The 27,862-nt window shown below is 43.1% G+C and overlaps 2 protein-coding genes and 1 long non-coding RNA gene across 4 annotated transcripts in view; 2 read left to right on the forward strand and 1 right to left on the reverse strand.

The window, feature by feature from the left end:
* The window catches only part of HEXB (hexosaminidase subunit beta), a 21,572-nt gene extending 13,718 nt beyond the window's left edge, over window positions 1-7,854 (forward strand). The window contains exons 8-14 of the mRNA XM_081212504.1: window positions 169-349; window positions 4,083-4,169; window positions 4,401-4,473; window positions 5,405-5,579; window positions 6,540-6,630; window positions 7,378-7,482; window positions 7,608-7,854. Of these exons, the coding sequence (XP_081068630.1) occupies window positions 169-349; window positions 4,083-4,169; window positions 4,401-4,473; window positions 5,405-5,579; window positions 6,540-6,630; window positions 7,378-7,482; window positions 7,608-7,680 (785 nt within the window). The 3' untranslated portion in view covers window positions 7,681-7,854. The remainder of the gene's footprint in view (window positions 1-168; window positions 350-4,082; window positions 4,170-4,400; window positions 4,474-5,404; window positions 5,580-6,539; window positions 6,631-7,377; window positions 7,483-7,607) is intronic.
* Window positions 7,537-27,812, reverse strand: GFM2 (GTP dependent ribosome recycling factor mitochondrial 2). 2 transcript variants are annotated; one of them, XM_081212488.1, is made up of 21 exons: window positions 27,478-27,812; window positions 26,388-26,475; window positions 25,874-25,919; window positions 25,272-25,369; window positions 24,110-24,235; window positions 21,790-21,878; window positions 20,034-20,122; window positions 18,057-18,117; window positions 17,716-17,901; window positions 17,013-17,093; window positions 15,626-15,774; window positions 15,079-15,219; window positions 14,889-14,988; window positions 14,235-14,424; window positions 13,034-13,110; window positions 11,785-11,923; window positions 11,500-11,685; window positions 10,482-10,597; window positions 9,457-9,639; window positions 8,829-9,007; window positions 7,537-7,766 (listed from the first exon to the last, which is right to left on the reverse strand). In XM_081212488.1, exons 1-20 carry the CDS (start codon window positions 27,520-27,522, stop codon window positions 8,882-8,884), a joined length of 2,316 nt encoding a protein of 771 aa, XP_081068614.1. In that variant the 5' UTR covers window positions 27,523-27,812; the 3' UTR covers window positions 7,537-7,766; window positions 8,829-8,881. The 2 variants fall into 2 exon arrangements, with proteins under 2 accessions (XP_081068614.1, XP_081068613.1); XM_081212487.1 differs by having other exon boundaries at window positions 27,460-27,812.
* On the forward strand, window positions 18,124-19,510 carry LOC308597086. Its single transcript, XR_014012832.1, has 2 exons — window positions 18,124-18,351; window positions 18,819-19,510. It is a non-coding gene; the product is annotated as an uncharacterized lncRNA (long non-coding RNA).
* Window positions 27,813-27,862: the final 50 nt, after the last annotated feature.

Below are 27,862 nucleotides of genomic sequence, written 5' to 3' on the forward strand. Positions count from 1 at the left end.
TTTTAAAAGCTTTAAAAAAATCGTGTTCTTGACCACATGGGGGGGGCATGTATTTAAGTTCTTGGAATTGTTTTTAAAACAAGCATAAGAATGCAACTTTATATGGTGCAGCAGCAACAACAAATGCACCTTTCAAAGCTAATCTTGTTTTGATGTATTTGATTTTAGGACAAAAAGACATCCTCACACCGTGCTACAATGGAGCACATCCGAGTGGGTCTTACGGGCCTGTAAACCCCATTTTGAATACAACATATGATTTCATGGCTAAATTATTCAAAGAAATTGGCAGTGTATTTCCGGATGATTATATCCACTTGGGAGGAGACGAAGTGGACTTCAGTTGTTGGTACGGTATAACATGAAGAGTCTACATTGCTTATTCAGCTGAAATCTGTTGAGTTGGAAACTGTGACAGGAAAGGTAATGGGATAGGCAAGGATCCTTCAAGCCCTTCAAGTGTGGCTCTCCCACCCCCCACCCGACTGTAGCCCTTTGCACTAGATTGGGGTCCACGTTCCTCCAAGCTTGTGGCTTGTTAGACAAAGTGGACGGTTGTACAATAGTGTTGTACAATAAATTGGAGGGGTGCAGCTGATTGTACAGTGGACGCTCGGGTTGCAAACATGATCTGTGCAGGATGCACGTTCGCAACCCACAGCATCTGCAACCTGCAGTGGTGCATCTGCACACAAGTGGGTTTGATTCGGCGCTTCTGCACATGTGCAAAGCATGACTTAGCGCTTCTGTGCATGCGCAATCGCCAAAACCCGGAAGTAACCCGTTCCAGTACTTCTGGGTTTCGGCGGTCCGTAACCCAAAAAAACACAACCTGAAGCGTCTGTAACCCGAGGTATGACTATATAGTGGGACTTGCCAGTGGCTCACATTGGATGAACTGAATCCTGGTCTGGGTGTGGCTAGCAGATTGGGGAAAGACTTTGCACAAGGCAGCCCTACATGGCTTCTGGCTACCTTAGAACTTCTGTGCATACTGTTGAAAGCGGAAGAATTGCAATACTGGAGCAGACTACTGGTCCATCTAGCTCAGGGGGGTTGATAACTCATTTTTACCCCAAGAGCAAATTCATCATTGACCAGCCCTCCAGGGGCTGCATGTCATTGGTGGGCGTGGCCAAAATTGCAAACCAGCTGAAGGGGAGGAGGTTATTGCCCCCTCCCCTGCTCATCTAATGGTTGATTTGATTATTGGGGAGAGGATAATCCCTTAAACTGTTGGGCTGGGAGAGGAGAGGTTTAAGCCTCTCCACCCAACCCAAGGCTTTGTCTGCTTTAACCTTTCATTTTGCTGCTACTGTCTTGGGTGGCCAGAAAAATAAATTGTCTAGGCAGCCAGATGAAGCCCCTGGCAGGAGGTGAACTACTGCTCATCTAGCCCAAGAGCCTTTCCAGAGCCAGTAGTTTGGATCACTTCATTAAGTAGGGCATGGACTTGCTAGCATTTGATAGATGCTGGGAAGAGCAACGTCAAATCTTAATAGAGAGAACAGCTTCAGTGTTTGGTTAAAGCACAGCAGGCATGTAGAAGCTGTGCCCCATAAAGCAAAACACAGCCAAAGTGATAGACGCTGCCCCCCCCTTCTCTCTCTTCTGGAGCCTAGCTGGTACGGCAACCACAAACAGGTTGCCGTACATGTGAGGTAGACAGTGTCTTAGCTTGTTGGGTCACAAATCTGGCCATTGCCATGGCTTACAACCACTGATCAGCCTGCTATCCTATGCCAGTTACAAAATCTCATCATAAGCTGACTTTATCTGAATTACTTGGTTTTTGTTCCTCTTGCTCATCTATCGTGGAGATGCAGGGTCACTGCCAATACCTCAAGGTCCGCCTCTTCCCGTATGAACTGACCCAGACCCTGTGCTCATCTTCTGAGTCCCTTTCTCGTGTGCCCCCGCCATGGGAGGTCCAGAGGGTGGCAACATGAGAACAGGCATTTTCTGCAATGGCTCCCTGTTTGTGGAATGCTCTCCCCAAGGAGGTTTTCCTGGCGCCATTCTTACATATCTTTAGCTGCCAGGCAAACTCTGTCCTCTATTACCAGGCCTTTGGCCTTTAACTGTCTGTGGGTTTTTAGAAGCAGGCAGGATGTTTTTTAATGCATTCCTTTTTTAATGTATCCATGTGGGGTTTTTCGTCTGTCTGGTTGGTTGTAAGTTGCTTTGGGTTGCCCTGGGTAAGATAAAGCAACTAACAAATTTAATAAATAGTAATCATTTAGTTATTGTTTATTTTTCCTTCAGTAAAGCCATTGTCTGTGGCCATCCTCTGCCAGATATTTCCTATTCATAAGGGGTGAGAGTTCTGAATGAATGCATATTGGAGGATTCTGGTGGTCAGTGGGTAACATGTTATTTCCTAGTAAGTCTTGGTACAAAATCCCATTGGTACCGTATTTTTCGCACCATAGGACGCACTTTTCCCGTCTTAAAAACTAAGGGGAAAAGTCTGTGCATCCTATGGAGCGAATGCAGGGAGGAGGCAGGCAGGAAAAGCCCTCAAGAGCCCCACACAAGCTTTGCGCGGCTCTTGCGGGCTTTTCCCCAAGAGGGAGAAGGGACTGACGCCGCCAGTCAGTCCCTTCTCCCTCCTCTAGAAAAGCCTTGCACAACCTCTCCAGCCGGGGGGAGGCCTCGCAAGGCTAAAGAGGATGCCAGGGCAGCGAGTGCGATCCATCCCGTTCGCAGCCCTGGCTTCCTCTTTAGACTTGCGCGCCTCTCCAGCGGGGGGGGGGGGGGGAGGCTTCGCAAGGCTAAAGAGGAAGCCAGGGCAGCGAGCGCGATCCATCCCGTTCGCTGCCCTGGCTTCCTCTTTAGACTTGCGCGCCTCTCCAGCGGGGGGGGGGGGAGGCTTCGCAAGGCTAAAGAGGAAGCCAGGGCAGCGAGCGCGATCCATCCCGTTCGCTGCCCTGGCTTCCTCTTTAGACTTGCGTGCCTCTCCAGCAGGGGGGGGGGGGAAGGCTTCGCAAGGCTAAAGAGGAAGCCAGGGCAGCGAGCGCGATCCATCCCTATCCATCCCGTTCACTGCCCTGGCTTCCTCTTTAGCCTTGCGTGCCTCTCCAGCCGCAAGAGATCTACCAGAGGTAGATCTTAACCCTTGCCTCACCTGGGAGCTTCTCTGGGCAGGAATTCCCTCAGCTTAAGTGGGGTGGGGGAAGTGTGGCAGGTAGGGGGGTACAGACCTAGACACTGAAGCCACATGTCTCTCAGATGAAAATTGGGAGTGGGCATTGTGTGAAGTGGTCTGATGGTGGGCATTGTGTGAAGTGCTCTGATGGTGTTTCCTGCTTGGCAGGGGGTTGGACTCGATGGCCCTTGTGGTCTATTCCAACTCTATGATTCTATGATTCTAAGTGGCTGTGGATCTCCTGCTGCAGAACTGTAGGACTGTATAGAGTTGGGAGGGTCACCTGAGGGTCATCTAGCCCAGCCCCCTCACAATGTAGGAATCACAGCTAAAGAACGCCAGGCAGATGGTCCCCCAACCGCTGCTTAAAAGCCTCCAGTGGTGGAGACCCCAAACACCTTCCGAGGTCATAGAATTGCAGGGTTGGAAGGGAACCCCAGGAGTCATCTAGTCCAGCCCCGGTGGACAGCGGGCGCAATCCATCCCGTTGCGCAAGACTAAAGATGCTGTGCAAGGCTAAAGAGGAAGCCAGGGCAGTGAGTGCCTGCCCTGGACTGCCTTGTCTTCTTCTTTAGCCGCGCTGGAGAGGTTTAGCCCTGGCTGGAGAGGTTGTGCGGCTATGGATCCCGTGCGCTGTCTTGGCTTCTTTGCTCTTTGGGGCTGGTGGGGGAACCCGGGCTTCCCCCGCAGCCCCGAGAAGCTCTGGGAGAAGCAGACAGGCTGCGCGCAGCCTGTCCGTTGCTCTTTGGGGCTGGGGGGAGGGATAATTCCCCCCCCTTGATTTCCCCCTCTAAAAACTAGGTGCGTCCTGTGGTCCGGTGCGTCCAATAGAGCGAAAAATACTGCGTCCAATAGAGCGAAAAATACGGTACTTCTGTAGTATGCTGCTGATCTTGGCAAGAAGCATAATTGTGTTTTCTCTCTTCCCTTATAGGAGGTCCAATCCTGATATACAAGAATTCATGAAGAAGCAAGGGGTCTGGTTTACCTATGCTAAACTGGAATCCCACTATGTTGAGAAGTGAGTTTCTCTTTCAGGCAAGAGCCTGCTTATTGGCTGTTTCCACACAATGCCTAAGCCATGGTTTAGTAAGCCATGTCCTTGCATGTTTTAAAGTAGATCACAACCACAATTAGTGCTAGTAACTTGCTGTTCTTAATCATTTGGAGCCAATCATGGCTGAAATAAGGGGTGTAAATGAAACAAGTAAATAGCAAGTACATAACATCTTTAAAATATTATTACTACTAGAATATTGGAGATGGTGTCTTCTCTGAACAAGAAATCCATAGTGTGGCAGGAAGTCTTTGATCATGGAGCAAAGGTAAGGACTGAGAGATGATCTGTGCTGTTCTGCGAAAACTTGATTTTCATGTGCTAGAGTAACCCAGAAGACACCTGTAGCACGATCTGAAATGTTTAAGCCTTTCAGAATTGTGAGATCTGATCTAAGGATCAATTTCATCAAGGCAATATAAGAAGCAAATACATTATAAGTCAAATGTAATAGAAATGTGACTGTCCTGTATATTTCAAAAGTACACATAGCTTATGCCTTTCTAAAATTGCATCAGTCTTGTAGAACTTAATATGCCAAAGCAACCCTTAAAAAGGCAGACTCTCTCTAAGCCTGCTGTTTTTATGTTAAGGTTAATTATTTTAGGCAGTACCAGTTAAGTTTCTTTCACCATTTCATCTTAGCATAACTAAATGCTCTTGGCAAACCAGTCACACAAGTGGAACATGCAACACTAAATTGCTGTGGATTCTCATCTCTTACATGAGTGTTTCTGTTTAGCCTACCAGCTTGCCAGCCTTCTTTTCCACAGTACTTTAAGTTGTTGGTGGGGAGGAGGGGTTGAGCAAAGCAGCAGTCCAAGTGGTTTGATCACCTGCTTGTATTCCTGCCTTGACCTCCTCCAGGCTTGACAGCCCTGTCTCAGCCATCTGTATACAGTCATACCTCACGTTAAAGTAGCTTCAGGTTGAGCGTCCACATATTAGGATTTCTAAGAGGCTTCTTTGAAATCTTGTCACTGGGGTAATTGCAAAGATACTATAATTACCATGGAACAAGTTGATGTCACACCAATATGTGGACAAATCCCAATGGGACTCTATATGAGTGACGTTAGTTTTCACATAACCATATCACATAACCTGGCATGCTCCTATCTGCATATGCTTTGGAGGAGATACCTGTAGCTGAACAGATTGTTTTCATGCTGTCTGAACGCTGTTTTTGATGTATTCAGCTACAGTCAGACACAATAGTTGAAGTGTGGATTGGGACCTTGTATAAAGAACAGTTAAGAAGAGTAACCAAAGCAGGGTACAGCGCCATCCTGGCAGCACCATGGTACCTAGACCTCATTAGTTACGGCCAGGACTGGAAGAAATACTACAGCGTGGAGCCACTAGACTTCCTTGGTTTGTAGTTTCCTTTTTCTTTGAGCGTTATCCAGGCATTGGTTCCAGTGGGAAAGTTGCATGGCCTTGTTGCTGTGACTTCCAGTTTTAATGAATGATAAAATTATATTCCTGTACACTCCTCCATACTCTTCTTTCACCCAAGTTATCTCCCCAGTTTGTTGGTGGAGATGGCATTCTATACTGTTAATAAGGGGAGACAATTATTGGTGGTGGTGTTTCTTTAAAAATGAACTATTTCCTTTTTATTGATTTCAGTTCTGGCTGCAGGGGAATGAACTTTGTCACTGAAGTAGAGTTAAATAAAAGATAGTGAGCTTATAAATACAAAGAATATTACTATGTTTGGTCATATGGGCTTTTAATAATAATGTATAGGCTATATAGATAATAATGTATAGGCTGCAACTCAGATCATCTGGATTTATTTTAATAGTCATGACATTAAGATTTGGTATGACTTAATTAACACCTAGGGACGCGGGTGGCGCTGTGGGTAAAAGCCTCAGTGCCTAGGACTTGCCGATCGAAAGGTTGGCGGTTCGAATCCCCGCGGCGGGGTGCGCTCCCGTCGCTCGGTCCCAGTGCCTAACAACCTAGCAGTTCGAAAGCACCCTCGGGTGCAAGTAGATAAATAGGGACCGCTTACTAGCGGGAAGGTAAACGGCGTTCCGTGTGCTGCGCTGGCTCGCCAGATGCAGCTTTGTCAAGCTGGCCACGTGACCCGGAAGCGTCTGCGGACAGCGCTGGCTCCCGGCCTCTAGAGTGAGATGAGCGCACAACCCTAGAGTCTGCCAAAACTGGCCCATACGGGCAGGGGTACCTTTAACTTTACCTAATTAACACCTAATGACTATTTCCACGATACTCAACTTGCAAGTGTAAAATACTGTACCTGTATCAGACTGAGCCTGCTTTTAAAGGAAGACACAAGCCAATACTTCTTTTCCTTAAACACAGGGTGGCAATCCCAGAAAGAGTTGGTGCTTGGTGGAGAAGCCTGTCTTTGGGGAGAATATGTGGATGCAACTAATCTCACACCAAGACTCTGGTATAGTTAATCACTCACCTGATATTTTTTTCCAACAGAAATGCTAACCATCTTGATACTGACATCTGACAAAACTACGCTTGCATCATGATTTTTAAACTTTACTTTCCCAAGTTGTCTTCCTCCCTTCTTCTTAATTCTGTCTATATTAGTGATTGGCATAGTTCCCACTTACCCATGGATACTGCATGGCACTCGGGTGTACAAAGGCCAGCTGAAAAAGATGGCAAGGCTCTTGCTTTTTACGAAATGACCAGCCTCAGCTGGTAACAGAAAAGTGAGGTTTCCTTGGAGTGACGCCCCACCCCCTCACCTGCCTGCATTGAGTTCCTGATCAACCAGCCGAATTGCAGAATTCAAGGCTGCAGTACGTAATTTAGTGCAGCCTTCTCCAACCTCGTGTTCTCCAGCTGTTTTGGACTACAAATCCCATCAGCCCCGGCAAACACGGTCAATAGGCAGGGATGATTAAAGTTGTTGTTTAAAAGTCCTGGAGGCCACCAGCTTGAGGAAGGCTGAGCTAGTGTGCCACTTTTAATATTACATCTCACTGTTTTGCTCTCATTTTGCACAGAACAATGCTGTAACGTGGTGTGCTTGATAAAACAATCTTGCCGCCCCCCTTAAGAAATGGAGTACTGGCATACGTTCATGTTGCAAATACTTTTATTTTGCATGGACAGTAACCAATTTATATTTAAATTAGATTTTATTTTTTTAAAAAATTGTCTTCTATTCATATTTCAGGCCTCGGGCAAGTGCTGTTGGGGAGAGACTCTGGAGCAGTAAAAATGTAACTGATATTGAAGATGCTTATAACAGGCTTAATGAACATCGTTGCCGCATGCTCAGGTAAGCAATACAATCTAGTACAGCAGGTACAATCCCATCAATAATCAGTGTAGGTTTCTTGCATCAAAACTTGGAAGTTTATTAATCTCAAAAGGCAAAGCAAGTCACACTTCTCTCCCCCACAGGCGTGGAATAGCAGCGCAGCCTTTGTTTACTGGATACTGCAGGCACGAAGCAAGAGACCCCCAAGAGCTGTAGGAGGACATTGCCAGAAGTGCCTTTTGGGGAGAAAAACCTGCACATTCCTATTGCATACTGCACTGGAGCACTCTCATTTTGAAATGCTGAAATTTAGAGGTGGTTAATTTCTTATAGATGTGGAAAAAATAAATGATGTTGAACTTTTTAAGAGAAAGTAGCTCATTCGAAAAAGGAACCTGTGCGTATGTGTTTGTTGCAGATGGCTGGGTTGATCTACATGACTTAAAAGCTTGGGCCAAAGAAATGGGTGGAGAATTTTTGAGGCAAGGACACTATAATTCAAGGGTTAGAATGCATATAATAAGGAACTTGTTCCTCTGAGTAGGAAACATAGCATACACATTTGTCATTGTAAATTACCGTATTTTTCGCTCCATAGGCCACATCTAGTTTTTAGAGGGGGAAATCAAGAAAAAAAATCTTATTTCCCCCCCAGCCCCAAAGAGCAGCATACAGGCTGCGCAGGGTTTAAGAAGCCATAGCCCCGCGCAGCCTCTCCCTGCTGGAGGGGCTGCGCGTGGCTATCCCTGAAGCCTTCCGAGTGCAGCGCAAGTTCCCGCTGTGCTCCTCAGGCTTTGGGTTCCTTTTGCTGAAGCCGGGAGAGCAAGACTCTCCTGGCTTTAGTGAAAGGAACCTGAAGCCTCCGGATCGCAGCGGTAACTCGCGCTGCACTCCAAAGGCTTCAGGCGGCTATCCCTGAAGCCTGGAGAGCAAGAGGGGTCGGTGCGCACTGACACCTCTCGCTCTCCAGGCTTCAACGAACGCAACGCAAAGCCTCCGGAGCATGGAGGAAGCGCTCCCTCTGCGCTTTGGAGGCTTCTTGTTGCTATCGCTGAAGCCAAGGAGCCTGCATTCGCTCCATAGGACACATACACATTTCTCAATTTTTGGAGCGGAAAAGTGCATCCTATAGAGCGAAAAATACAGTATTCAGAATAAGACACAAATATTGCACAGCGTTCTACGTAATCACTGAAAGCAGACAACTGCAGTAATACAGTAGCCTGGAAGAGGTAGTTGCTTCTGTTTTACTACTTCTGTGAAAATACTCTGCTCAAATTTTGTAACTAGCAAGTATTTTACAAGATACTCCCACTGTGTGCATGCTAAACTGAAGCCACATGCTTTGACAGTAGGAAACTTACAAAAATCCACTGCTGCCTTGTTAGAGGCAATTCCTTGTTCCTCCATGCTGATACTACTGCAAACCACTCCTCTTAAGCAGAGCAGCTTGCTCCGGGAGGCTCATCACTTGGTAGCTTGCCAATTCCAATGTAAATGTTGCAGAGCCAGATGTCAAAGAGCGCAAAGCTGTTGAATAACCCTACAACAAAAACCAATAGGTAATAATTACTTTTATGGAAGTTGATCCATATTTGGTTACACAACTACTACCTTTTTTAAAAAATAATAATCATTCCACTGGAACCATTAAGTAGTTTAATTCCTAGAAAAGCAGCCGCCGCTCTGGTTTAACCCCAGTTGAAGCTCTCTGCTAAACCAAGTCTAGGAACGCCTGCCTCTTAGTACTGCTGCCAATCAAACGGGAAAGATGGATAACCATCGGTCTACCACAGAATAAGACAACTTTATACGAAAATCTCAGCACCATCAAAAATTATAGTTCCTACTTTTCATGAAAAGCAACAGTAGTTAAATTCCACACTTGTAGTGTAGGCATGGCTTGCTTTGTTCAACAGAGCTGCAAAACGCCCTGGTAACACAAAACAAAATAAATATGCAGCATCCGTTTTGAGCACCTTACGCACATACCATCATTTCAGCCAATGGAACAGATGCAATTACAACTTGGTTGTCTTGGCGACCCTGAATTTCCTGAATGCTGCCTCTTCTCTGTGCAAGGTCACCCAGTACGGCACCAAGGTGATCTTTGCCCACTGTTATTTCCAGGTTCATGAGAGGCTCCAGCACTTGTTTATCAGCTTTCTGCAGAGCCTAACAAGCAGAATAAGGACATTCTTAAAGGCAAATGCTTTTTCAGTACAGTCATCAAAATACATTACACTAACATATCACAAGATTAATTTGTGATCGCACCTTTGCTTGTTGTGCATGAGAATATCAACAGAAGTAAAGCAAATAAATAATCGAACTGAATATACAATAGGCCTGGAACTTAACACGCAATTTACTTATGCCATCGCAGCCTTGTGCGTGTCATCAAAAAAAAGAAACAGAAGGAAGAAACCATTGGAAGGGGTTGTGCGAGATCTCAAGAGAGCCTCTAAGCAAGGCTCAAGAGAAGCTGCTAAGCAAGGCTTTAAAAGCTCTTTCTGTGGCAGGCAAAGCCTTGCTCAGCAGGCTCTGGGAAGGATGCAGTAAGGAAGGAGGGACAATGCCTGCTCTGGACAGGTAGGGCTGCCTGAGGAGTGGTTTCCAGGGGGCTTCCTGACTTTACATGATTTTGCCTTTTCACATGGACCCCTGGAATGTAGCCCCCGTGTAAAGTGTAGGCCTCCTGTACATCTGAAAATGGGCATATTACAATCCTGAAGATGCCACCAACAGACTGTATCAGTGGTTCCCAATGAGCTAAGTACTGCAGACCCCGTTTTTCGAAAGCCAAGCCATGGACCCCCTACTTTGGAAAGTTTTGATATGTCGATGGTAGTTTTTGTTATGTGAATGGTGCCATGGACCGCCTGGGGTCCGCAGACCACCATTTGGGAACCACCAGACAATACCATTAAGGGAGAATCTGTTTAACCCCTCTGTAATTCTGTTACTTTTAATGAAGACTGCTGCAAATGACCTCAGAAAGACAGTTGGACTTATACCTTTTGCATGCAACGGGAAACACAAGCAGAAACCATTGTCAGAGATGTATCAGAGTTTACAGTCACTGCATGTACCGTCACTACTACATCTTGAACTGGAAACCCCAGCAATGGTCCTACAACATGAAAATACAAAGAATGCATTAACACCAAATGAACATTTCTTAGGAAGCTAGGAAAAGAATATTTCTTAATGTCTGCATAACATTTAGTTGACACTGATAGTAGCCAGGAACACAGAAATCTGCATGACTCCAAGTTAAGCCATTGGGCATTGGTCTACACTGACTGGCAGGGAATCTGTTGTTTGGGTCATCTTACTAGCCTTGAAAAAGTAAAAGCACCCCAGTCATCACTAATGATAATCTACCTATCATTAGGTAAGGACAACACTGGCAAACAGCACCAGACACACAAGCTTCGTTCTTTTTCTTTTTTAAAAAATAAACTGAGTAATCAAACAAAATAGGGGAATATATATTTGCATTAATTTACAGTTTCCAATTTTCTACTAACCCATGGAATGGGGAAATAATAGGTATGAAGAATTCAATATTTAGGCATGCTGAGCTGACCTGTTGCCCCACCAAGAGAACAACTCTGATCAGAAACCAAAACTGACTGCCATGATTCAGCCATCAACTGACTGGATTGAGCTACCTCAGGCAACTTTTATCCATGGTTACTGCTAAACATACTTAAAATCTCTCTCACAGAATTATCAGGGTTGCAGAGCTCAGAGTCCAGGCCATGCTGCCATATGTGTTTATTTGTTTTAAAAAAAGAAACTTAAAATATTTTCACATACAAATTTCAGAACACTTATTTTTTGCAGTATTTTCTTCATAACATCTCAAACCCAGAACAAGGGGGTGGGGACAGGCAAGTGGGGTGCAGATGGGGAGGAAGATTCTGATCATTATGTTGGATCCATTTCACGAAATGTCTCGGCTTGGGCTAGGCACTCAGAGAACAACAATTCTAGTAAATTCAAAATAAGGATTGAGGTGACTCTTACCTTGAAGGAACGATGTATGGATTCCGTTTGCTATAGCTTCACGAAGGTCTGGCTGGAGTGAGTCACAGACGTTCTCTGCATACTCAATGACCGGTGCTGTTGCTGACGTTTCTCCCTCCCACGGTCTCACTCCCAATTCTACAGTCACCTGGTGGCGTTTCTCTCCTACAGTTCTGTCCAGCGTATCTGTGACAAAATAATGAAAATCCCACAGATCACACTGAACTTCTTGCCAACAAAATTTTAAGTCGTTCACTTGCAGGTCCAAGATGACAGTTACTTTACCCATAGCCTTAGCAGAGTTTTGGATTGTTTCTCGGTAAGCTATCTGAAGAGGTCCCAGATAGGTCTCAAGTTTATGTTCACGTCTGATTCGGTCCTGAATGATCTCAATGTGCAGCTCTCCCATGCCACAGAGGATAGTCTGGCAAAAAATGTGAAAGTATTCTTAACAGTTACATCAAAGTCATGGGGTACAGAGGTGAGCTACTTTTATCTTCTTTCAAAATGGATAATTCAGATGAGAGGGGAAGAAACCTAGATCAAGGGGAACAGCAACACAGCAGGAAGCAGATTGCATTTTTCAGTGACTTCAGCCTACATTGGTTAATTTAACTCAACTGAGAATAGTGGGAGAACTCTGCAAAATAGATTAGCTTAAACTATGTTGTTAACAGATCTCAAAAGTATATGAAAAGTATATGGCAAATCCAAAATTTCAATTTGCAAGCCAGAAATGAACTATGGGTTGGAGAATGAAAGGCATGGAGAATTAGAGGCATGTGAAAAAGTGACATAATATAAAGGGAATATACGAGTTTATAAAATTTTCTGGATTAAAAACAGAATAAATAAGGACAGCTTCATAATCTAAAACAGAATGCAGGTCAGTATTAAAGTTACCAGTTTGAGTTACATGTTTTTTATGCCACAAAACAAGGCAAAAGAACCCTCAGAATATCCTTTACACTGGTAGCATTCATGTGGCTTCATTTATATTTTTCTCAATATTTAAAGAAATATTATCACATGTTATGAACTTATGGCATCTTAACATATCTAAACAACTTCCCAATGAAGTAAACAGGTGCCGAGTCAAGCTGTGCACAGTTTACAGGTAAAAGGTCACAGCTTTTAATGCAGCTATAAAAAATAAAGTTGTAAAATTTGTAACACTAATGCTTGTTAAACCTCCGTTTTTGTTTCTATTTTTAAATCACATCTTAGTAATAGATGTTTCTAAGGTTATGTTACAAACCCAAATCGGTTTTAAACCAGTTTAAACATAATGGCTTCCACAGAAGCAGCAGAACTGCATATTTATGAGAAGGGAAAATAATACTGTTACAGAAAACAAATTCCCAACATTTCTCATTGGAAAGCCATGGCACTTAGGATATATCTACATTACAGACTTGAATTGGCCTAAGACAGCACAATAGTTGTTGCATTCACAGACATTAAAAACACAGTCAAGGAAGCATCGATATTATAATATTGGGAGAAGTTTAGTAATTGGCACTAAAGGCCTTACCTGCCCGGTGTCTGAATCTATCTTGACTTTCAAACTTGGATCCTCACGTTGCAGGCAAGCCAAGGCATTATCTAAATCTAAAATAAAAGTACTGACTATATATTAAGTATGAAGAGCACAACTGGGGTTTAAGTAGACTCTGCTGAGGATTTAAATAATCTGTAGAAATGAAAAGTAGGAGAGGAAAGAGGCAGCTGTGTTGCTGTGTTCCTGCTCCCCTTCCATCAAAGAAAGGTTGGAGTAAATGGCAATATCTAGGAATAGCAAAGCCTTCCAAATATAGCTAAAGTATCTTTAGCTGTAATCAACCTATTAATGTTTCTGTACTGCTATACTAAAAGAATCTAGCTTCCAACAAAAGATAGATCAAAACTCCACCAATGTGATGGAAGGAAAATAATTCAAATGTTTATGGTCCCAATGATAATTTCTCTCTCCCTCACTTCCCCTTTGAATACTATGTTGCATCGTAAGCTGGTTTTGAAACCCCTGAATCCATTTCAAGAAATCTTTGGTCACACAGGGAGCTGCCAACCACGTCCATGCTTAGGAGTACAGAACTTGTTCCTAGACCAGAGCCTTCCAAACTGTGTGTCACGACACATTAGTGTACCAGTCGCAGTGTGTGTTGTGTGAACACTCCCAGGACTTGAAAGGGGTTCATTTAACCTCCAGTTTGCTAGTAAAACTAAATTACTGTCACAAAATGATGCATGTCTAAAATGTGTGACACCGGCATAAAAAGTTAGGAAAGCTCTGTCCTAGACTCCGAATTAGGCATTTTAGTCAATACTGCCATCCCTTGGAAGTAGAACAGAACTTCCAAAATGTTCGGAAACCAACGCGCCTTGTGATTGGCTGCAGGAAGCTCCTGCAGCCAATCAGAAGCTGTGGAAGCCCCGTCGGACATTTGGCTTCCCAAAAAACATTCAAAACCCAGAACACTCACTTCTGGTTTTCGATCATTCAGGAACCAAAACATTCAGCAACTAAGCCATTCAAGAGCCAAGGTACGACTGTACTTTAAACTGGCAAAGCATATTCCTCCCCTCCCCCATCCTGGATCTACCGTAAATGAGAAGACTGGGCCTTTTTAATATGTCTTCTTGAACACATTGTGCATATTGAGAAACCACAGAACGTTCCATTTCTTCAGGACTATGTATGAATTAAGAGCACACTTTCAGTAATTGCATCATACCTGGTTGCCTGGCCATGGAAGGCGGCTCTATGGTACAAAAGAAGACTGGCTCTGGAATCTCAATGCCGGCCAAGATAAGATTCTCTACTTCGCTGCTTCGACCGTGCTTTGACCCCACATTTCTTCCAGCTTGTTGAGCTGCAGCCATTGCTGACGCCTTTGACGAAACAATGGTGTCGCCAGTGGCACTCTGGGGGATGCCAAAAAGCACATGGCATGTCGTTTGTCAACATGTAATTGGTTTTCATTATTAAAAAGCACAGAAAATTAGCCAATTGCCGAAGGCAGTCTTTTCCCAGGCAATCCCAATTTGGGATGACAGCAATTAGAGCAACTTTTTGGTTTTGCTTCAACTCACCTCCTCTAATTGTTTTTCTTTGCCAGTAGAGAGAACCATATTGAAAAAACTGGGACAAAAGCTTCTTTGATGTTTAACACATTGTTAAACAAAGTGAACTCTTTGCTAGTCAGCTTATAGCTGCAGAGAGATTCCCTAACAGAACCAACAAAAAACTTACGTTATTAAAAAATAAAGAAGTCACTAGAGAATTGGGTTCACTTTTTCCCAGTAATATTGGGAATCAGCAAAATGTAATTCTCCACATTAATGTTGATGGACTTTTTCAAAAATGTTTGGGCTTCATATTTCTTCACCTGTTTCAATCCAACTGTGAGGGCAATATTGCCAGCCGTTAGCGAAGAGATTTCTATTTGCTGATCAGCGAAAGGAAGAAGCAGGCGACTCATTCTCTCCCTGCAAGGAATGGCTCAGATTAAATGCTGCTCCTATTGAGGAATCCGAACAGTTACACTCACAATCCTTTCCTCACCCTTTTTTACTCACGTGCAGTTTTTGCTAATATTATAGACAGATGATTGAGGCTTCATTGTGCCAGAGTAAATACGGAAGAAAACCAGTGGCCCACGTTGTTTGTCATGAATAACTTTAAATGCCAGAGCACACAGGTCATCTTTATACCACTGCCTGCAAAAAGTAGTGAAGGAAAAATATAACATTAACGGATATTTTGGATGATAAAAAATAGGGCATTTTCTCTGGCTATACGAATAATCTGTTTATTGGTACTAGTTTAGCAGAGCTAAAATAAAACTGCTTAATAGAAAAATGAGGGGCATGCATCATGTACCCTGTATCCTTTTAGGAATCTGCCTAGGAATTACCGAGTCCTGGGCTATGAGTTCACATTGCAGCACACCAGCTGCTACTTACAATGTGTGGTCTGCGCATGCTTCCTAGATCTATGCCTCTCTCTCCTTCCCAATAAGCCAGCCTATTTTTAATCTCCCATAAGAAGTTAACAAACGGTTTCTTTTTCATGGCTTTCTAACACATGCTTAAACTTCTTAAAACGCATCATCTTCTTACTCACACGAAGTCGTAGCTGCGTTCATCTGGTGCAGGCAAATACCTGGTGACACCATCCAATAATGGCTGAACACCTTTGTTTTTCAGTGCACTTCCACAGAACACAGGTACAGCTTTCTGTGCTAGGGTTACTCTTCGTACAGCAGAATGCAGCTGCAGGGGCACAAAGATTCATAATTTTAACAATGATCTACTTAAGAGTCAAAGGAAGAGTATACAGCTCAAGCATTAACTGAGTTGCACCTTTGGATGGTATTTTGTTTTGGTCATAAGGTGTTTATCATATACATTATTCAAGGTTCTAAAGAAAAAATACTTAAGTTATGGGTTTCTGCTTGATATGCATTATGTGATATTTATCAAAGACCTCAGAAAATTTCTTTTAGGGCTTATTCTTTTCTCAAGCCACCCTAAAAAACAAAGCAACCGATGAGTGCTATGGAACAGGCTTTCTGGCCATATTCCTCAGTCTTCACCTTGCAGGCATTGCAAGCACCTTCCTGAATATACCCTTGACCCTCAGGGTTTATAATTTTGCTCCCCACAAAAAGCCCTATCCTTTCTATGGCTTTGTAGCTGCCATTTGGTTTTATGGCTTGTGGCTCTTGTTTCAACCTAAGGATTGTTTCCCATTATAAACAGAACATATTAGTAGGATATCATTTTAAAACATTTTATGATCAAGTCTTCCCATAAAACCATGCAGTTTCTAGAAAGAATTGCCTTCCTTATTAAAAAGAAAAAATATTTTAATACCAGTAGGACATGCAGCTTAACATTATGCACCCCAGTGCTGCCAAGGTATGCCCAAAGACTTAAGGGCACCCAATAGCTTTTTAAAAACTATTTTTATTTGCACAGTAGGCCCTCCCGACATCCACTGTGTCCCAGGCTGCTTGTGAAACTTTTCTCTCTTTCAAAAGTCATGGGACTGTATGGCAGGGGTGCAGGCAACTGTTTGCAGCCTGCCAGTTCAAAGTTCCCCTGGACTCAATGAGCTAGTTGTGTGCATGTTGACTTGTATCAATATTTTGTCTGGACTAAAATACTGACATGGAGCAAAAGATAACTATCCAGTCAACTGCAGGGGGCAGTACCCTTTTATTAACTATTTCTAAATACTGTCAATACGTGTCATGCACCTACTGATTCACAACAGCTTTACTCTCGTCTTCCTTCCTTCCTTCCCTGCCTGCTGCCATCTCTTCACTCCCTTTACCAAATCACATTCCTGCAGGTTTGCCACAGTATCCTAGCATTCTCTACCAAGCGTTAATAATTTGGTTGCATCACACATGCAGGAAAAAGGCACTCTACCCTGTTATGTACAAATACAATAAAACTGTAATAATATGCAGTTCATATAATAAACAACCCCCAGAGCCATGTACCTTATCAGCTGGCAAGGCATCAAAATTCTCACTGAAATCCCCAAGGACCAGCTCAGCAAATTCATCATCCAGGTCTGCAACCTTATGAAGAGAAAAATAATAATCTACACTACTGTCGTTACACACCATTCAAGTTAGTCCACCAAATGTCTGTTTGACTATCTGCAAATCACCAATTGGCATGTAAAAGAATATATAAAATCTAAGAATATAGTATTTTAGAGTATTCAGCAAAGTGAAAATATAAACTTCCCTAATTCTGCTTTTACATTTTTAGCCTCTTTATCTCCAACCCAGAGAGAACAAGGGTTGGGCAAAGGGGGGGGGGGGACTCTCATGGGCAGTTCAGGTTTTCCTTGGAGAATGACAAGGCTGCAGATACCACAACACCGCTTATACTAACTAAACAGGGAACATTGTTTATATTGAACCAAAATTCAAAATTGGGTAGGAGTGTACAATTAAAATGCAGTATGTACAAATGGAAATATAGAACTTTTATCTCTCCTGGTAGTCAAATGTACAACATATGATAATTAAAGTATCTAGTGTATCATTATTTAAAACATCCCAATATACAATTTTATCAGAATCTCAGCTTGTATGGCCAACAGTATCAGTCACTTGAGTTTTGGTTTTCAGACATATTTGCATTAATCAAAGGTCTCAACTGTTTTATATCATATTTACTTTAGAACTTTACTTGTTCTATTAAGGCATTTCTTGCATCCCTGGCATGCCTTAGCAAGTCAGGATCATCAGTTTCTTCCAAGGGTTTCTGATCAAAGTTCTTTCCATCATCCAACTCAGTTGCAGCTTTCCAAATAATTTGGTTCATGGTCACCACGTCAACTATTCCCCTAAAGTTCTTTCCTTCTCCAATTGGCAACTGGATGCAGTGGGAAGGAAAGAACAAAAAAATATATAAAATAAACCCAATTAGATAGTAAGACATAGTAATATGAAGGAAACACCAAAGTTAAAATGCATCATGATTTGTAACTAACGCTAATTGTTTAAAAGTAAAAGTTTGTTTTACATTACCTGTAAAAGCAGAGGCTTAGCCTTCAACTTCTGCCTGATACTCTCAACTGCATAGGTGAAACTAAAGACAAATTATTACTGTTAGGGAGAAAATCACGTCCTTATCTTTATCCAATATGTCACTCCTCCCAACCAAAAAACCCCACCTGAGCCATAGATAGGGAACTAAATAAAACCACAGTGTTTTAGCTTAAAAACACACCAAAAAACTAAACATCTGAGAAAGGATCCAAATGTGGATATCTCAAGTTCAATAACAACTCTCCCAACTCATTGAACAGTCTGATTTTTTTAGGTAAAGGTAAAGGTACCCCTGCCCATACGGGCCAGTCGTGTCTGACTCTAGGGTTGTGCACCCATCTCACTTAAGAGGCCGGGGGCCAGCGCTGTCCGGAGACACTTCCGGGTCATGTGGCCAGCGTGATGAAGCTGCTCTGGCGAGCCGGCACCAGCACAGCACACGGAAACGCCGTTTACCTTCCCGCTATAAAGCGGTACCTATTTATCTACTTGCACTTAAGGGTGCTTTCGAACTGCTAGGTGGGCAGGAGCTGGGACCTCACCCCGCCGCGGGGATTCGAACCGCCGACCATGCGATCGGCAAGCCCTAGGCGCTGAGATTTTACCCACAGCGCCACCCGCGTCCCTATGGGTCCAGACAGCGCCCGCGGGTCTCAAACCGCTGTAAGCGATTAGGGGATCCAAGCAATGCTTTGGTCGTTGGAACCGCTGGGCTGAGCTGAGCTGGCCTGATTTTTTTAGCCACACACAAAAGAATTCATCTTTAAATAATATGCACTTGTGGTTCATTAAGTTAGAATGCAAGAAACCACATGCTAATAACCAAACCCCTATAACCAAACCCCTGGCTCATACCAGCAGCAAGACCCATCAAACCCAGCACATCCACCACAACATGTAGCTGTACTAACAAAGAAGTAGAACCTAGGCCTGAGCATCAGCAGCCACAGCTACTGGTTGGGCAGCAGCTTGCTATACTGGCCAATAGTAACAAGCTGCTGCCAAACCCCCGTTTAGTAATAGAGGTGATAGCCTGGAGTCAGCAGGTAAAGTCATGGTGCAGAAATTGTGCCCATGTACACAGTCACATGTACCACTCTGGCATGTATGAAGCTGCTAGACACACAGGAAAACCAGGGCAATAAATGAACAGACTAACACTTCACCATCAGGGAGTCCTGTTTGCAAGGCAGGCTGCCATAAACATTTGAGACACTGCATCTCAAACAGCTCAATCCTTTAAAGAAATTTCTAGGTTGCCTGTTAAAGACAAACTTTCACAAACGAGCTTCTAATGTGTAAAACACAATACCAAAATTGAATCTGACAACAATATAACCAAATGCAGTTAACAACCAGCATTAGCACCTTAAAAATAGTTAATTTCCAGCCAACACAAGCCTATTTAAAAACAGCTAAGCCCATCTCAGTCCGAGAGAAAGCAACTCAAAACAACCTGGGCCTTAGAGCCTTTTTGAAGACCTAAATTGATGGGACCATATGTACTTTAGTTGGGATTTTCCGCAAACATGACAGGACCAGGGTGTCAGTTATGCAGATTAAGTACATATTTTGCAAGCATTTAACTTCCTTATCTGAATATTTTAAAACTGTCTTGCAAATATCCAGGTTTTTTTAATTCACACCATTCTTTTTTCAAGCCCACCTTTTCATACATACTTATATCTAAGTTATTTGTAGAATTAAAGGATGAATCAAACAAATATTGTAAAGTTACCCTGTCTGGTGACCAGGAAGCATCCCAAGCAACCAGGCAAGTGAGCATTTTTGTAAATTTCACATAAAAGGAATTAAAGCAACCACTGCACAGTTAACGTTTCATGTGTTGTTAAGTCACACAAATCTTGTATAATCAGAAACCACCCTAAAATATAATACAATCGATCAGCCTTTCCTTGCTTCACCAACCCTGGAAAGAAATAGACATCTTAGTACCTTGCTCCATTTTTGTCCATCTTGTTTAAGAAGCAAATCCGTGGAATGTGGTGCTTGTCTGCTTGTCTCCACACTGTCAAAGACTGAGCCTAAGGCAAAGAAGGAAAGTGTCAATCCTTTCGGCAAAACGGGTGCCTGCTGTCACCTACAATTGTGTAAACGCTTATTTAACACTTGCAATGTATGAGGCATCAAAATGGGCATGGCTCCTACTCAGAAGGTTTGCAGTAAGACAGATGAGACAAGATGTAGAGAAGTCAAGAGACTGAGTGACAAATGAGATGGATGAGGAATGGAGCGGGGGAGTTGGATGGCAGCTGGCAGGCACCTTCAAAGAACTGGAGCTCTTTTGAAAAAAAACAACTGTAGTCAATCTGCAATATATGTCACTGAAATCAGTATGTCATTAAAACCTCTGGGTACGGTACTTGTTGGGCAAACAAGGGAACATGCTCTTCTTGCATACCGTAGCTTTCGCTCCATAACACGTGTTTTTTTCCTCCTAGAAAGTAAGGGGAAATGTCTGTGCGTGTTAAGGAGTGAATGCTTCCCTCCTCTGTGGTTTCCAGCGGGAGAAGAGCCGCTGAATGGGGAGGAGAGAGGGACAGAGTGCCTGCTTCTTTAAAGGAGCAAAGTGGGAGGGGAGAGGAGCCGCTTACACGAGTGTAAGCGGCTCCTGTCCGGTTGGCTCCTTTAAAGCAAGCAGGCTCTCTTGTATCTCTCTCGTCCCTACTCAGCGGCTCTTCTCCCGCTTTGCTAGAAATAGCAGGAAAGATTTTCAGCTCGCTAAGGGGGGGGGGAGGGAGAGAAGCAGAGTCTGCTTGCTTTAAAGGAGCAAAGCACTGTAAGCGGCTCCTGTCCGGTAGGCTCCTTTAAAGCAAGCAGGCTCTCTGTCCCTCCAGCAAAGGTTTTCAGCTCGCTAAGGGGGGGGGGGAGGAGGGAGAGAAGCAGAGCCTGCTCCACGTGTGCTTCTTGTCCCTTGAGTGCTTTTCCTTCCCTCCCCACTTAAAACGTGGTTACAAAGCACAGATCCACATGGATCCTCAGGATTTTTGCACTGGGTCACCCCAAATTCGCCATCAGATCACATAGCATGTCCATGGCTACAGTTTGCACCAAAAAAATCACGCACCCACTGTTGCCTGGGGCTGCAGTGGTGCAAAAACGTGGTTACAAACATGGATCCACATGGATCCTCAGGATTTTTGCATTGGGCTACCGCAAACTCACCGTCAGATCACATGTCTGTGGCCACAGCATGAACCACAAAAAACATACATCGACTGTTTCGCTTAGAATATTTTTTTTCTTGTTTTCCTCCTCTAAAAACTACATGCGTGTTATGGTTGGGTGCGTGTTATTGAGCGAAAAATACGGTACTTCAAGAGGCATCTCACTAGCTTCTACTGGAGAAAGAATGCTACTCCAACACAGCATTTCTTATGCTATCATGCAGATGCTGCCATTTTGGATCCTCAGATTAGATCCTCAGGATAAACATTCATAGCTGTGGGGCTTGCATTTTGCAGAAATGGGGGCAGCTTTGACACATGGGCAGCACATCACTAACCACCCCCAAAAGGCTCTTGTCCTGCCTTTACCTCCATCTGACGACATACGCTCTCCTTATAATGTGAGGCAAGCATTTGCTGGTGGAAGTGAGCATCTAGGCCTTAAATTCTCATCAGTTAAAATCATGGCTATAGAAACAGGACTAAAGTGAGGTAAAGTCACAGCACACTGTGGTCATTCTTACTTCCACACCAGCCGAGGCATCAAATACAGCCACTGCTCCATCCAGCACTCTCAGTGAACGTTCCACCTCCACTGTAAAGTCCACGTGACCTAACATACAATTTACACAGAGAAGTAACAGAGGTCATAAGAATAGTAACGCTTTAACAATATTAGAAAGGCAGCATGTCTTCACCTAATAACTTTTTACTGGTTTGTGATGAATAGGCACTCAGTCTAAAACCACAACAGACCCTCTTGGATGAAACTGATGATCTACACCCATTCCACTCTGCACCCAGGCCTGGTTTGGGGACACCCTGGTGGATGAACTTCAATAGAGAGCAACAGCAGGCGCGTGATCCTACTGATTCTCCAGGATCTCTCAGCAGCTTTTGACCCAGCTTATCACTGTCTCCTCCTGGATCATCTTTGTGAAATGGGAGGACACCATTTTACAGTGGCTTTGCTCCTATTTACAGGGTCAGTTCCAGAGACACCTGAGCCCTCTGTTAGCTGATCTGCAGAGTGCCAAAGGGAAGAATTTTTCCCCAATTTAATATTTATATGAAGTTGTTGTGGGCTGCCATTAGGCAATCTGAGGGAAAGTGTCACCAGCATGCTGACAATATCAGATCTATTTCTCTGTAACATCTGAATCAGGAAAAGCCATGCATGTCCTAAACCAGTCTTTGGGTGCAGTCACGGGACGGAAAGTAACTAATAAGACTGAGATCCTATGGTGGGTAGTTCCAAGTTCCTAGAATTGAGTTGTGTAACAGTTCTGGGTGGGTTTGCACTGCATCTGAAAGAGCAGAAGTGTAGCTTAGGGGTGATCCTAAATACAGTGGTACCTCGGGTTACATACACTTCAGGTTACATACGCTTCAGGTTACACACTCCGCTAACCCAGAAATAGTGCTTCAGGTTAAGAACTTTGCTTCAGGATAAGAACATAAATCGGGCTCCGGCGGCGTAGCAGCAGCAGCAGGAGGGCCCATTAGCTAAAGCCGTGCTTCAGGTTAAGAACAGTTTCAGGTTAAGAACGGACCTCCGGAATGAATTAAGTACTTAACCTGAGGTACCACTGTAAATCACTGTCACTAGCCTGGTGAATTCAGTGGCTTACACATTACCTGAACAGAGATAGCATAGCCAGTATGGTCCATGCACTGGTTGTTGTGACTAAAGTCTTTGAGGGCACAAACTGGGAAATACTGGTTCATTCTGGAAAGTTCTGTTCTTTTCTGCTGAGGCAGCTGGAGATATTCTGATTTATGTTCTGTTATCTCAAGGTTACGCTGAACCAGACAGATAAATCTGTGAGCTCAGTGGGCTGGTTTCTCATTCTTAATTTTGTTTTCTAACCCTTCTGAAGGGTTTTTTCTTTTTGTAACGAAGTTGGAAAACCTTTAGTAAAATTTCTTCTTTTGCTAATGAACTTTGCCTCTGCGTGATTTATCAAGAACCAGGCACATCCACTCCAAACAAACTTCTGCAGCACTGATATCCACCAGGACATGAAGTACCTTGGAATTTAAGGCCAAATTGTGTCACTGGTAACCTCGCAATTACACTACCGTAACACACTGTATGTGGAACTACCCTTGTGTCTGGTTCAGAAGCTGCAGCTGATGCAAAATGCAGCTACTAGAGTGCTTAGTGGGTTGAAAGATCTGCACTGGCTGCCTATTAGCTGCTAAGCTAAGTTCAAAGTTTTGTTGCTGACATTTAAAATCCTAAACAACTTGGCACAATGGTACTTAGCAGACTACCTCCCATGGTACAGACCAAACTGATAGTTAAGATCTTCTAAGAAAACCCTACATGTCATTCCATGTCCAGTGGATTGTCACTTGGTGATAGCACCCACTCTCTGAAAAGAGCCACAGACAGTAATGCTTTTAAATGTCTGTTAAAAACTTATGTCTACCCAAGTTTTCCTGGACTCTGATCCTGAAATAGACAAAATTATAAACACAACATGCATCAAACAGATGATCCAAGAACAAGCATATGGCCTTTGTGGATTTAGCCAGTTACATTATGAAACCAACTTGCTTAATGATGTGAGGGTTTTTATAGTAACAGACCATAGTCAGCAGGAATTTCTCCAGCAGATAGAGAACTTTTACATTCTTGCACAGCTCCTATTCTTTTTAATTGACATGATACAGGGGAAATTCCCAGGAGAATTACACTCACTATATAAGTACATTAATTGAAAAGTGGAAGTTTCCAAGACTTCATCAAAATTTTCAAAGCTACACATTTTCAATGCCATCTGAGGTTACTTGGTCACGATTGCCTTGACTTTATCTCGCTCACTCAAAATAACATACCTGGTGTGTCTATCAGATTTATTCTGTAGCCCTTCCAATCAAAAGTTACAGCAGCAGATTGAATGGTAATGCCACGTTCTCGCTCCTGTGCCATGAAATCTGTGACTGTGTCGCCATCATCAACATCTGATTAAGAAAAAGAATGTAGCTTTTTTTCAGTTTGGCCACTGTAAAATGATCTTAGCTCTTGATTCATTTTTCAGAATGCAATGTATCACAGGGGAAATGCTATAAAACAAAATGCCTAAGGCCCAGTTCTCCTATCTAATGTCAAAGACCGGGAAAGCTGGTTAGGATGCCAAGTACGTGGCCTTGTATAAGGGCAGCAGTATTCCTGCACCAATGGAAATAGAGGTCCTATCCATTGAATGGATAGGTGAACCATGCAAGGTGCTGGACAAACATCAGGTGGGAGAGGTAGAATGCATTGCAAGAAAATCATGGCAGGGGCCATGTAAGTAAATAGCTCATTTTTCTATTTTTCTTTTCCTTCTCCTCCTGCAATGAGACTACATTTTAATATTCCATTATTTTAATGTTGTATTTTATTTTTGTTTTTAAGTTGTAATCATTCATCTTGTTTTTATTATTGCTTGTAAGCCACTCTGAGCCCGGCCTTGGCTGGGGAGGGCGGGGTATAAATAAAAAAATATTATTATTATTATCCCTAATGCCACGGTCAAAACCTCACTTTGTATGTGTGCAACGCTGCATTTTAAAAATGCAAATGATAACTTAAGCCAAACCTTAGTATCAGTGCAGAGCCCTGTACAACAAGCAGAACAGATCCTCCTACACACACAGGACAGAAATACAAAGACCAAAAAAAAACTACCTGCAAACAGAGCCCCATAACCTCCATGGACATGCCCAGAAACTCTTCCTGTCCCAACATGGGACAGGGCGGCGAGCAGACCTCATAGGGAAAGCACCAGGATTATTACTCAGGAACCCTAGAAAGGGACCCCAGAAGGGGGAAAATAAAATGACAACTAGGCAAGTGGAAGGATAGGAGACTGCCCAGTCTGCACCAGCACAAGAAAGGTGACAGCCAACTTAACCTGGGGCAGAGGCTTGAGTGGTGCAATACTTTATATGTGTGTTCTCCCTCTATAAGAATGATAACACCAATTTTAAACCGTAGCAGGTTTTGTTAACTAACCTCCTAGGTTTCTTATGTACCCAGAATAATACAGCATCCTTTCGGTGGTAGTTGTTTTTCCTGCATCTATGTGAGCCATGATGCCAATGTTGCGGATTCTGTTTAAGAAAAGCAAAGAATTCCCATTTAGCACCCAAGTATTTAAGGCAATTGTAACTTTACAAATAATACATAAAAAATAACTTTGCTCATCTGTACATGAACAGTCTTTAAACCCTAGGGGCTGCATTCCAGTGATGAGTAGGATCAGAGGCACAAACAGGCAGAGCAATAGATTTGACCTTTACTTTTGTACCACAGCCATGCAGAAGTCAAGACACCCATTTCTTCATCTGGGCAAGTAAGAGGCCTTATAGTTCAATGACATTCCAGCCAGACAAAACACAAAGAGAGTATGGAACATGGCTGGACAGGGGCTTGGCCTACAGAGCTGCAAGGGCCAAATAGAGAGACCTGGAGGGCCACATCCAGCTGCTTGGCCTGGTTCCCAGCCCTTTTTTAGTACAATATTTCTTGTGGTTTTACTGAATTAATTCTTTTCTGTTGAATTTTAATGTAGCCTCCCTAATACCAATGTGTGAAGGACAAAAAATATTACTTACTTAGAGGCAGGTGGAGTGATAATAGAGCGCAAAGATTTTACTTCACCTGGTAAAAGAGAAGCGGCCAGAGCATTTATAATATTTCCAATGAGTAGAAGTTATGTTTCACAGCACAAGCATCAGTACCAATCAGAGATCCTCCTGCACTTGCGTCTACTACTGAACATGAGGATCTCACACACACACACACACACATTTTTCTCTGGCTGATGTGATTATCAACACTGTCAACTCTGAAGGGTGTCTCCTCACCCACATGAGAAAACCTGGATAACTCTGTAGACAATACCGAGTTAGACAGATTGTCTGACTTGGTATAAAGCAGTTCCCTATGTTCCTATTATCAGCTACAAAAATAATTCCACATACAGAACCTTTACATACAGCAACAATAATACTGACATGTAACAGTTATGCACAGAAGCATATTTTCATAAGTACATCTCATTCCTTTTTATCATATTATAGTAGATCTGTATAGAAAATGTAAGCTGGGAGTGGGGGAAGGAATTACCTGCTGGATAACTGTAACTTCTCTGAAGAGTCAAAGAACCTTTGAAGCATTTTACAGCTATAATTCTTGATTTTCTGCAATACATACACTTCAAAAGGGGAAATCAGAATTAGAGAAAGCCAACACCTCACCAAAATAATTTTATCTACACAATACATGTCACCGTCAGAAGACCAATGCTGATTTTTCCAGGTAGATCTAGCTAGTTTTAGATATCTTAAGCATAAGTCACAGATACAGCCTAGGTCAAGCAAACGTAGAATGTTAACATCCAGCAAAAAAACTCGTAAGCTTGGTTAATTACATACTCGCCCTGAAAAAGCAGGTTCATAGATCCACCTGGCACTAGAGGCCCAGGTGTCCTCAGTAGATATAATTGAGTTTTAACAGCTTCAGCTGATAACACAGTTACAGCTGTTTGTGGTCCAGGACAGCCATCATCCATGCACTGGTAACCTCCAGTTTGGATTACTGAATTGGGCTGCATGTGAAGCTGCCCTTGAGGTTGGACCAGAAGCCGCAACATATTATAAGTCTACTATGAAAGAAATTGCACTGGCTGCCAATTAGCAACCAAACTAAGATCAATGTGTTGTTTTTGGTATGCAAAGCCCTATGCAGTTTGGGGCCAGGATATCTTATGGTGACCTCAGCCCTTATATATGCAATTAATCATTGCCCTCTGCAGTACAGGACCTCCTCAGAAGGTCTGTCCAGTACAGAAATTGGGCCTTTTGTGTGGTTGCACCCTTTGTAACTTCCTTCCATTACAAATCAGACAAGCACTATTTATGTATTCTCTTTCTGGCACCTACTGAAGACCTTCATTTTCCAATAAGAATTTTAAGTGAAATATCTTTATTCAATCAGAAATAGAAAAAATGCATATGCTGTTTACAAATGGAATTTTAAATTGCTTTTATTGTTCATGTCATCTTGAGATATTTTCTGGGAGGTGCTTAATAAATAAATAAATGCAAAAACAGTCTATATAATATTATCTGTGTAACACTGGCTATTAACATACTTTCTAGGTTAAAAAAAAAAATCGATTGGGTGGGGGGGGACTTACCACACTGTGTAAACATACCACTTTGAGGGGACCCAGTAACAATTTCCTTGTATCTCGCAGCATATCTATCTAGTATCCTGGTCACATAAGCAACTGCTACGGGTAACGGCGCAGAGTTGAGGCAAGCGCTTTAAAAAGCCTACTGAAATCAATGGCCAAGTTCTCCTCAACACAAACAGGCACCGAATTAAAACCGGCTTTTGTTTCTTTTTGGTAAATAAACAGTCCAAACATTCCTTTTAAGAAGCGGCTATTCGGCAGCCAAAACGCCGCCTCCGTCAGGTTACTATTGCGTGAAATTCTGCCTCACCGCCGTCCACCGCTTCGCTCTTGAGAATAAAGCAAAATCTCCGAGAAGAGCAGAAAAGGTCTCATTGCGCATTCCTAGAAACTTCCGGTTTAG

This window comes from Podarcis bocagei, assembly GCF_964188305.1.
Source record: "Podarcis bocagei genome assembly, chromosome: 11".
In the NCBI taxonomy this organism is placed as follows: Eukaryota; Metazoa; Chordata; class Lepidosauria; order Squamata; family Lacertidae; genus Podarcis; species Podarcis bocagei.

Bases quoted from the DNA above. Each gene is read 5' to 3' on its own strand.
- GFM2 (XM_081212487.1), bottom strand. From the start codon at position 27,522: ATGCTGCGAGATACAAGGAAATTGTTACTGGGTCCCCTCAAAGTGGTA. The intron at 13,111-14,234 runs GTATGATGCAAT...CTTTTATTTTAG, and splicing joins TTCCATGGCCAGGCAACCAG to ATTTAGATAATGCCTTGGCT. The intron at 9,640-10,481 runs GTATAAGTCCAA...TCTGCTTGTTAG, and splicing joins TTTCCCGTTGCATGCAAAAG to GCTCTGCAGAAAGCTGATAA.